This window comes from Rutilus rutilus (assembly GCF_951802725.1).
Source record: "Rutilus rutilus genome assembly, chromosome: 23".
Taxonomy (NCBI): domain Eukaryota; kingdom Metazoa; phylum Chordata; class Actinopteri; order Cypriniformes; family Leuciscidae; genus Rutilus; species Rutilus rutilus.
The window spans coordinates 17774184-17786350 of record NC_140233.1 but is presented as its reverse complement, the minus strand read 5'-3'; the positions used below and the strand labels follow the sequence as shown (position 1 = coordinate 17786350).

Genomic DNA, 12167 nt, shown 5'->3' with positions numbered 1-12167 from the left:
AGTAATGTGTCACTCTACTTGTTACATCAAAAAGTAATCTGATTATTAGCGCTGTCGAATCAATTAATCGCGATTAATTGCATCTAACATAAGTTTTTGTTTACATAATATATGTGTGTGTGTGTGTGCGCATGTCTGTGTATATTTACTGTATATACAGTATATAGTACACAAATAATATAGTATATAAATATAATATATATATATACACACACACATATATTATGTAAACAGAAACGTTTATGTTAGATGCGATTAATCGCGATTAATTGAACTGACAGTACTACTGATTATGTAATATTACATTTGTTATAAAAAAGTAATGCACATTACTTCTCTGTTTCATTAATTTTCTTCTCCATAACAAGACATATTACTTTCAACTTTCAATAAAAGAGCTTTACATTAGGTAATATGATGTTAAGGGATCTTTTGTATGGCATACATACAGTAGCTGTAGGGGTCAGGAAACATTCTAAGTGATCAGAATATAATAATATTCTAATGTGTTTTTAAAAGAAAATGAAGGTGCATGTTATATAGGCTATGAATTACTGAATTACTGCAATCACTTGCAAATAAGACCTTCAGTAAAAAAATAATAATACTTGCAAGGTCTGGAGAGCGAGTCTCAGCCATTTGAGAAAAAGTGACGCAAAAGTAACAACGCATTACTTTACATAAAAAGTAACTAAGTAATGTAACTAAGTAATGTAACTAGTTACTTTTTAGGAAGTAATGCAATATTGTAACATTTACTTTCAAAAGAAAATTTCTCCAACAGACACACATATATCTGTTAACATTAGTTAATTCAGTATGAACTAACATGAACATTTTTAGTAACTAACATTAAAGGTATAGCGGAGGATTTTTTACTTCCGGGTGGATCACCTATACTATTGGTCCTCCTAATTGTCAATCATTCTGGTGAATCAATCAAACTTATTCAAAAAGTGGAGAGGGCGGGTCTTATCTAAAATTCGGAAAGATCCTCCACTATACCTTTAACAAAGGTTAATAAATGCTGTAAAATGATATCGCTCATAGTTAGTTTTTGTTAGTTAATGCATTAACTAATGTTAACAAATGAGACCTTATTGGAGTGTTACCGATACTAAATGAAATAAAGTGTTGATTTTGGACCCGGTGTGTACGCAAGCGAATAAAGCCCACCAGGTCGGCAGTAGCTCTCGTATCCTCCACACCTGGAGTCGGTTTCCTCGCTGAGGACTCTGCTCAGGGTTGCTATAGCTGCTGCATGCGGTGGGCGTCTGGAACCGCACAAGCAAGATTGAGTGTCTACCAGGAGTGTTTTATCAAACCCGCCATCCACACAGCCGTAGCGTAACTGGGCGTCGAGTTTTTCTTCTGTGTAAGCAAATAGCATTTACGTTTGAATGCCGTGACATTAGTGAAATCCCTTCTCTGTCATTATGCATGCGCATCGGAAACCTTTTGGGGCTGAAAGCTTTCCGGGTGTCAAAACAAACACAAATATGAGAAGATGCCACAGTCTGAAAGATAACATTAAATCATATACTGTAACCATATCTCATGTGGACGTCCTCCTTATAACAAGCTTAATATCTTATTCCTGTCTTTTGTGTGGTGCTTTTAATAAGCTCGCATGTGTTTGCCAAGCTTTCGACCGGTATCTCTGAAATCGGTGTGCAAACTGAAACTGTGGCGTAGTGCCCCCAGGTGGTACTCAACACACTCTGGATATTTGATTTTCAATTATTTATCATTTTTCAATGTTTCATTTTCAATATCTGATTTATTTATGAGTCTAATGTAGATTTGTGCATCTAAAACTCACATTATTGCTAATAGGTGTTGTGTTGAACAAGCTGCGGTCGATATAAAAGGCAAGACATTTTAAACAGATAATCTAAAGTGTTTTATTTGTATTATTTATGCATTTGAAACAGAATGCAAGATTTGCATATTAATTCATGCAAACACATCGCAATCCTTTCTAAATATTACTAATGTGGTGTTTGTGTGTTTTAGCATTAGGGCGATTCTTCCACAAAATATGGAAATATTTGAACAGGTGGTATTTGACACAACTTTGGATATTTCAATTGTTTGCCTTTTTTAATGCTTAATTTCTAGCATCTAGAAGTCTTATAGATTTGTGCATCCAAAACTGACATTATTACTTAATAAATGTTGAGTCGAACAGTGTTTTCAAGCTGCGATTGATATAAAAGGCGAGATATCATTCTGTACAGACAGGAGATTAATCTAAAGTATATTTATTATGTATGCGTTTGAAAAAGAATGCAAAATGTGCATATTAATTCATTCAAATATCACAATGCTTTTTAAATTATTGCAGTTTAGAAATTATATTACTAAATATTAGCATTCATTTTAGGTGTCTAAGACTAACAATATCACTTAATATGTGTTGTGTTAAATATTTTTTTCACGTTTTCAAACTGAAATTAATATATAAGGCAAGATATAATTTATTTGAACTTAGTCAATTTCCCAAAGACCCCAAAAATACTTGCTGGAAATGCTTCCAGACAGATCAAAATATATTTATTATTTCTAAAAATATAAAATATTTAATATAATGATAAAAAAATACTTATTATTTATGTATTTGAACTGCAAAATTTGTATATTCAGTGCAATCCTTTCTAAATATTACTACTCTGGTGTTTATGTGTTTAAGCTTTGATTCTTCCACAGAATATGGAAATATATAAACAGTTTGTATTTAACACAACTTTGGATATATTATTTAAATGATTTTTAATGCTTAATTTCAAGTATCTGATTTATTTACAAGTCTAATATTTTTGTGCATCTAAGACTAACACTCATGTTATAATAAACACTTTTTTCAAGTTTTCAAGCTGCGATTGATATAAAAAGGCAAGCTATCATTTTTATTTGATCTTAAGGTCTATAAAGAGTGACCTGACTCAAATACTAGAAATGCTTCTAAACAGACCACAATATATGTATTATTTCTTAAAATATTGAAATATAACATTAAACATATGTATTATTTATGTATTTGATCTCGACTGCAAAACTGTAATAGTCATGCAAATACAGTGCAATCCTTTCTAAATGTTATTTTTGTGTTTGGATTTAGCGCGATCACTCTGCATTTGAAAAATGTGGAACGTGATGTTCGTGTCCTAATGCTTGAGTTCAAAATGACTGACAAAATGAGAAGGAACATTGTTGTGTCTAGGTGGTGCTTTTGCTTGGGAAGTATCTCGCAGTGTTTGCGTGAGTCATGGGTTTTATTCAGTCTTGTTAGTGACCCCAGTCATGCTTACGTAACCTCACTCATTCGCCAAAGCATGATTAGCCTGGAGGGGGGGGAAAAAAATGTGGCGGGAAAAGAAAAAACATTCTGTTCTGCTGAAGGATTGTATTGTTTTTGTTTACCTCTGTGCCACCCCGACATCTCATGCTAAAAGATCAAGTGTCTACCCGACGCTGTCTACTGCTCCGTCTCACCGACTTTTTCTTTCTCTCTGTCTCCGCCGTGACAGGCTGCGACGACTTGATCAGCTCTGTCTTCGAGTTTGGGAAAAACTTGTGTTCTATGCACCTCTCTGAAGACGAGATCGCCCTGTTCTCCGCCTTCGTGTTGATGTCTGCAGGTAATGTTAAAGTTTACCGATAAATTACCCACAAGCCCTTGTTTAACTGCAAAATTATATGTGAAGAAAGGAGGAATGGTGTTAGGACACAGTGTTGGTTGGATTCAGACCATTTTCTATTTAAGCGCCAAGGCTAAATGCATCTGAACATGTGACGCTGTGTCACAGCTCGAGTGTAACGTACCGTGTGTGTGTGTGTGGTGTTTAGACCGGTCTTGGCTCCAGGAGAAGGTGAAGGTGGAGAAACTCCAGCAAAAGATTCAGCTGGCCCTCCAACATGTTCTACAAAAGAACCACAGAGAGGACGGCATACTGACAAAGGTACCTTACACAACAGGAACAGGATATGATGTCATTAGATGTGATATTGATCTCAATTTACAGTATATATTACATACTTTATATTGTTTTATACAAATAACTATGTAAAGTCATTTGAATACATCTGGAATTTGTGGATTCAAGACATATGATTGAGATACATATTAAATGTTAAATTATATTGTATGATATTTATAAAGACATGGTTTCCTAAATTCAATTATTAGCTTTTATATGGTCATCATACAAAATCTGGCAAATATTTACTTTGTTTAAATTTCTACAGATCATATTTCTAGCCAGTATTAGAGGGAAGTTATTTGTATCAAATTTTATTTCTGTTAAAAACTAGAGCTGCCAATAGAATAAATGATAGAGAATAATTAAATCAGTGTTATTTTAGCATTATTTTATATACTATTATATAATTTATTAATGTTTTGAATTGGCTTATATTTTTATATTTTCAGTTTTCTTTTTGATTTTAGTTTTAGTCATTTCAGTACTTCAATTTTAAACTTGTTTCAGTTAGTTGCCAAGTCAACATTTGTAATTTTCATTTTCTTTTCTTAAAATTTTTCATATAATATTTATCTTTCATTTTATTTCAGCTTTATTTCAATTATCAAAACCATTTTTTAATAGCTTTAGTTTTAGTTAACAATAACAGCACTGACATAATTTCCAACCAGTCTTTAGAATACATCATAATATCAAATATTAAAGTAACACTTTACAATAAGGTTTCATTAGTTAACTACACTAGTTAACATGAACTAATAATGAACATGTTAATTTCAACATTTACTAATACATTACATTCAAATCAAAAGTTGTATTTGTTTACATTAGTTAACGCACTGCGAACTAACACGAACAAAGCTGTATTTGTATTAACAAAGATTAATAAATACTGTAACAAATGGTTATGGTTAGTTAATACATTAACTAATGTTAACAAATGAAACCTTATTATAAAGTTTTACCAATAAATAAAGTCAATTACTGATTTCATGGATGACTTCATCTGATAAGCTGCATTTGGTCTGGCGGATGAAAGATTAGTTGATGTCATGTGAAAAACCTGGGACCATCTGTGTTGTGTCTGCGGATTAGAGGGTCTGCCTTTTGCCTTTTGACCCAGTACCACAGGGTCCTTTCCACCAAATTAAAATCTCTCTCTCTCTCTTTCTGCAGTTGATATGCAAAGTCTCCACGCTGCGAGCCCTGTGCAGCCGGCATACGGAAAAGCTGACGGCGTTCAAAGCAATATACCCAGACATTGTCCGCGCCCACTTCCCCCCCTTGTACAAGGAGTTGTTCGGATCAGACTTTGAGCAGTCCATGCCCGTTGACGGGTAGCGCTTCCCCGCGCCCGCCCCGCCCGGGGGATGTCACACCGTGGGGAATGTCAAGCATAAATCTGAGACACTTTAGCAGTGCCCTGCACATACACACACCTGGACGGACGACACACTGCACACACACACATACACACACACACACACTTTCCCCCTTTTTTTATTTTCTTTTTTTCCTTGTGATTTTTTTTTTTTTTTTTTTTTTCGTGGGGGAGGAGTTGGTAATGGACTGGGTTTGACTCCAGTGGTTTATTTTTGGGGGTTTGTTCCCTTCTTTTACTGACACAGGTGGGATTCGGAGCCCCAGGGGAGAGGATGTGAAGATGAAGACACTTGTTTTTCCGAACGCTCCCTCGCTCTCTTTCTCTCTCTGACTGAACCTGAAGAGTCCGCGCGTTCCTTTCCAGAACGGTCCCATGGCGATTTGTCATGATCAGCATAAATTGTTTTGACTCGTTTCCAAAACGATTCCCAGAGAGCGTTTGCCTGGAATACGCCATTTTAAACTTTTTACAGGAAGAGGAACACGGTTTAAAGCCCTTTTCAAGCCAAGAGAATGAAACAAAAAGTTGAGATCAAGAAAGTCGATTATCCGAACTGTTCCAGCAGTTATTGTAGCACCAAAAAAAAGTCTACGTAGAAACGTACGTGGCTGGTTTCCTTCCTCCCTGTGAGCTTGGATTTTTTTTTTTTGGTGGATGTCAAACCAACACAGAAAGAAGAAGAATACAAAGTGAGAGAGAAAGAGAGATACGGAGAAGGAGTGTAGCGCAGTGTTGACACAAAACAGCACCTTTCTACGGACAATCGAGAAAAAAAAAAAGAAGGAACAACGTAGAATTCTGGTAATTCTAGTCGTAATAGACGCAATTGCTTTTAGCCGTCAGAGACTTCATCTACCATAGTTAGCTTAGTGATATCATTTAAGGCCATCTGCTATTAAGTCCCTCTCCGGAATGGTGTTCGTAACGTAACGGTCCGACCACCAACATCGATGCAATGCAAGGGTCCATTCCACCTGTTTTCTAACGTGTTACAGGGTATTTGGTCATAAGTACAAACTATACAGAAAAAAAATAATGTTTATAGAATCTATTTTAAATAACATGTATGATATTAGTAGCTAGACTATTCTTAATTGTGAAAAATTGATAAGGCACTTTTATTTGCACCTTTCTTTAATTTAAGACTTGTATATTTACCTAGTGATGTGTTGCATGTATAAATACCACGGTTATGGAGAACGAGTGCTGGAAACCCTAACGCTGCTGAGGGTGGGTGCGTGCTTGCGTGCGTGTTTGTGTATTTATTTGCGCGAGGCGGAGGTTGGTGCTGGGTAAAGGCGGATCACATGATCCGGGGGGCAATTTTTTTTATTGCAAGTTTTTACATTGCTTTAACTCATCAAAATAAGTTAAGCAATTATACAAGATTCAACACATTTTTAAGTCAGTTTAATGCAATTACAGTTGAATTGACTTAAACATCCAAGTTGATTGTACTTAATTTAAGGCAGCAACTCTTTTTTTTTTTTGTCCGCCACCTTTAAACTGGAACTATGATGGTAAAACACCAGACCAAGCTCTAGATCTTATTTCACCCTCAAGTAGCATCCCATTGCGGGCCAAACCAAAGCACACTGAGTCTATTAAATGAAATCGGACCCTTTTTCCACACATTTCAGATGCTGTTTAATGGTTCCATCTAGTGGTGGTGCGTCACATGACCACGTGGAGGAGTCAGATCTGGTTTATGAACGGCTGATTTTCCTTAAACCGGCTCTTGTGAGAGTCTTTGCCCAGCAACAATGCTCGTCGGAACGTAAGAGTGGGGGGGGAAAAAAAAGAAAAAAGAGAAATATTCAAAGCCTTGTCTGGTTGAAATCCTCTATTTTTGTAACATTGTACAGTGCTTATGAAGCCTATGAGAAAAAAAAGGGAAAGAACGAAGGATGATATAGCACTTAATCCTGCAATAATTAGAATTTGTGTTTTTTATGATTTTTTTTGTTCAAAGAACAAGACAATGGTAGTAATAGTGCTATTTTTTGGAATACCTAATTGTTGTGTGTTGCGCGTGTTTGTACGTCTCTTGAATGTGCCATAGTGGTCTTTCCTGCTTTTTTTTTGAGTCTGAAAAAAAATGTTGTATTGTAACATTCCAGTAAACCTATGTTGTGGCGTTTAGAAAATCCCAGTATAATCCAGACAAAAAAACGTCATTGATCACTTCTACAACCTACTAACTGGCATATTTGAATGAATCTTGGTAGCTTCATGTCATTTTTTTTCCCCCATGATACAAAGTATTTTCCTCAGGGAAGAGTCTGTCTAACTCAATTTTGAAGCCGGTAGCTTAAACAAGTTAGTCAGCTCTGTTGCACATAAAGCTCAATAATTTGATCTTGATGGCATGTTCAATACAGATAAATAATGGCGCTTATTACATTTAAGTTCTCTACTATTGACAAAATATTAGTCTGTGCAATGCATCCCCAAGAGTTCCTGGTTACTACAATACATCATCAATCTGTGAATGACAATCCAGGTTCTCGTTTAGCAGTTTGTATACTACAAGGCTCAGGGAGAGTAATATTGTGACAAATGAGAACACAGGGAGATAATGAGATCAGTTCTGAAACCTAGTGAGCTGCCTACCTAGACGGCAAACGTTTTTCCTGCAATCTTAAAAAGGACATATCTACCCAAAATGTATAGGGATTTGATTTTTAATGCGTATTAAGCTTTAGGATAGCCACGAGCTAACATGCTAAAACACCATTGCCACACTATTTGTGTGACATAAAGAGTTGTTGTCTAGAGGATGCTGGCAAGACAGCTCACTAGGGGCATAATTGAACCCAAATGAACCTGGTAATGATAAATGGGAATGCATGCTCATCTGTTACCGCTCATTGTCATAGGTCATTTTTTAAACTCTTAACTTTTGCAATTTACGTGCTCATGTCATACCCTCTTATTCACTAACATATGTGCTGTCAAGTCAGAAGAAGACAGCGGTACATCACAAACAATGCAAAACGTGTCATTTCATTCATTCGCCCCATAGGCCACTGGCTTTATCAAATCACCCAGTGAGCTCCAAGATCCGATTCCCTAAAATCAAACAAAGCAAGATAACAACCTCAAGCGTGCTTACGCTAATTTCCAGTTTAGTTTTTTTCTCTGGATTGGGGATTCGTTCTGATCGTCACTCATAATTGTTCGAGTCTATGTGCCAAATACCTCTTCACGATTTTCTCCACCTTCAGACGTCCGCGTGGGCGAATCGCCGCGCGTGACAAATACGGGTTTCTACAGGGTAACCACTGCTGTGGAGTCCCCTTGATGAACAAGCTTTGCTGTTGCCTGTCCAATGATCCACGAGTCAGTTCGTACAACACCATAAAAGCTGTAGTAAAGTCACGTTTTGCCACTTTTTGCATGTCGTATTTTGTCTGTGTAGTTAGACATTATAAAGCAATATGCTGAGATAGAACTTTGGGACAAATTTATTTTTTTCTAATACAAGCAAAGGTACTTAAACACCTCCGGATCTGTGGTATTCTAGACATCGGTGGAAGATCCAAATATTTTCCCTTGGTCTTTACTGTCAATTGTTTGACACTTTTTTTTCTTTTTTAAACTGTGGTTCCCTTTATTTATCTATGTAAGAAGCAATATACGTCCGACTGTGGATGCGAGAAGCGGAAATGTGTGTGTTTGTGCTATTTGTAATGTTTGCTTAAGGTCAAACCCCCCAGACAAGGCTTTAAAAGATCAGACGCAGCAGGGTGAGATGGTGAATTGTATGTAAGATCTTAAGTTTTAGGTTTTTTTTTTCCCAGGATTTAAAATGTTTTACATAGCACTGAGCTTGAATCCCTTTGACGAGGCTGTACAAGCATGACACACCGCACCTCGACGTTAACATTTCGATTAGATTTATGCAAACGCAAGGCCTATGCACTCACGTTTGGCGAAAGGCACATTTACCGTTTTCCCCCCCCGCAATTCTGATCGACGGATTGAACGTGTCATGCTCGCGACAGCATTCGAGCTGAAGGTTGAAGTGTTACTAAGATTTACGTCAAACGTTTTCCTTGAGTTTTCTTTCCAAAAGCACAGCTGACGCGTTATTAAAAGTTAACTATGTTTAGATTATAGACTAAAAAGTCTTTAGCCATAATCGAATGTCAAGCAATAATATATATGGTGTATTATGATTCATTTTGTGCATAGGCTTTGAACATCTGCATGTAAATACATTTTCTTATTTATCGCGTTTTAATATTTTTTTTGGTTTTTCACATATTTTTTGGGGGTTTGTTTTATTTGTATATTGACTAGTTCTGTTCCCGGGTGGAGAACTACGAACGTCAACGCCTGTAAACTGTACAGCTACGTTTCCCTGTCCTCCTTTCGGCTTTTAATTCACGATATTTAATGTTCTATCGATCACATGTATAAAAGTAACTTTGTAACTTCTGTTTGTATAGGTAAGAAGAAAATACTGCTATTAAGACCTGCTCAGTGCAAATATTTATCTGTTTTATCAGACACATCATGCTGTACAGTATCTCTGTTCTGAGTATACTTCTCTCTTTTAGACTTAGTTCGATTAGCGGTAGGGTGTGCGGACATTAATTTTTGTGTTATACTGACGTGTGGTGCTAGGTAAGTTACTTTTGTGAACAAAAATTATGGATTCATAGACTAGGCCGCCCTCTTAGTCCATTAATTTCACTGAGTATTGATGCATTATTGATATTAGGACTCGATAAATAATAATAATAATAATAATAATAATGATAATATCGATAAAGATAACGATAGTGGTAAATTTACTTTCGAATACCCAGCAAGTACCTGTATCAGTGTGCTAGTCTTGGGACGCGGCTTGTTTCCTTCCCACTTTTAAGATTATTAGCAAGTATCGGCTAAGTAAATTGCAGTTTTGAATATTTTTGCAACAAAGACGATTGTTCATGCTTTAAAAAAAAAATGGAAAAAAGCAGCAGTATTGTGTTTATTTTTGATTGTTCGAAACCAGTGCTTATTTTCTGGAAGGACTTTAAACACGCGATAAAGTATCGGATTGTCTGCCGCTTTTTGGCTCCCTCCGTTTTTTGTTTGTTTATTCTACCTTTTTTTTTTTTAACGCGCTTCGTTTTTTTTATTCTATCCGACATCCGCTCACTTTCAAAGTCACACTTACATACACACACAATGGTTAAGTGTTATAAATTGTACAGAACAAAGGCGGTCGTACAAAGTTTTGTGCGAAACTTCTTGTTTTTATCTTTGTAGCAAGGCAGAATCTACTTGCAATAATACATAGCAAACTACGCTGAGTGCCTCTCAGTGGTACAGGATGCAGAAACTATATTCGTCCGTTATCGTTTTCACTGTTCTCGACGTACTCAACTGACTGTGTTTGCACACGTAGGTGAATTCTGTCTTGTGTTACCGACTTTTCTTTTCATCGGCTGTCTTTTTGTATGTAAATGAGGCATTTCATGTTTGTTTATAGCCATGGAAACAGCATTTTATTGTCTCTGTGACGTCCCGACGCTACTCTTTCTTTTCCTCCGAACAACTTCACGTGGTTATGGGACATTGTATCCAGTCAGTTGCACCCTGGTTGGATGTATTTGAACACGAACCCTGTTTGGACATTTGCAGAGACAAAATGGCGGACAATAGACAATCCACTCCGTGTTCTCCCTGTTGTTTCCTGCCAATTAGGTTTTAAGTTGACGATTATGAAACAAAATGACTAATGCAATGTATTTTAAGTGTTCATATGTGTATGTAAAATGATGCATACTTCTATTTCTTGTTGAGCTGAAGGGGAGGCACAAGGGCTGGGGCAGGACGGGACAGGATGGATTTTGCTCCTGCTAACCTGCGGTGGGGGGGGGGGAAAGCAGAGAACGGTTTGCGGTTGTCACATATTTTTACGTCACATGTTTGCTACTGATCTTAAAATGGGGACAGTTGATCATGTACCTTTTTATTCAGCTCTTTGGAACTCTCTTTAGGAGATAGTCTCTTCTCAATAGTGGTTTTGCTCCTTCTGTTTGTCTGATTCTTAAATATGAAAATAAGTATTTTGATTCATTTTGTAAATACGGCTGTAAAGAAAAATAAGAAATTTAATGTTGTCTTTTAAATACTTTTCATTCTAATATGAATGTTGTTATATTGTACTTAGAAACTGTACCTTTAATATTACCTTTATTAAAAGTGCATTTGACACATCGATTTTAGATGTGCTTTATGTGCTGTTATCCCATAATAAAATTTACTGCTTGTAATGGGCTCTTATTCAATGTGTCATACTTCTTTATGGTTTTCATATGGTTGAAGTACATACAGCCTTTAAATAAATGATAGGGAGATGGAAGTGGAGAAGCATAATAAGAAACAGAAAGAAGATCTTACAACATTTAAAAAAAGTGGATTTGATGGTAGTGGAAGCCGTTTTGAAAAGCTGTTATGGGAATAAAATATTACAAAAGGCAGTCAACAAGAAATAACAAAAATGTGACAATATACAACCTGATCAGACTTACATTTGTGTGTGTGTGTGTGTGTGTGTGTGTTTTGTTGTTTTTTTTAAAGAAGAAGCAATATAAACGTTAAAAGGGTTTAAAAAATAAAGAAAACATATGAAATAGATAACCTACACACACAAGAGTAGGCCTATGGCTTAAAATAGTATTGCAGAGTTTAACAAATTTACTTAAAAGCAGGGTGGGCAAATTCGTTTTCTAAACTTTTTGTTATACAGGTTGAAACTCTCCACATCCTGATAGCAATCAATATAAGTGGTCTAAATA

The 12167-nt window shown here is 36.1% G+C and overlaps 1 protein-coding gene across 2 annotated transcripts in view; it reads left to right on the top strand.

The window, feature by feature from the left end:
- The window catches only part of roraa (RAR-related orphan receptor A, paralog a), a 290534-nt gene extending 284142 nt beyond the window's left edge, over positions 1 to 6392 (top strand). For both annotated transcript variants that reach the window (XM_084397568.1, XM_084397569.1), the window contains 3 exons: positions 3531 to 3641; positions 3850 to 3962; positions 5160 to 6392. In XM_084397568.1, coding sequence (XP_084253694.1) covers positions 3531 to 3641; positions 3850 to 3962; positions 5160 to 5324 — 389 coding nt within the window. In that variant the 3' untranslated portion in view covers positions 5325 to 6392. The remainder of the gene's footprint in view (positions 1 to 3530; positions 3642 to 3849; positions 3963 to 5159) is intronic.
- The last annotated feature ends 5775 nt before the right edge of the window (positions 6393 to 12167 follow it).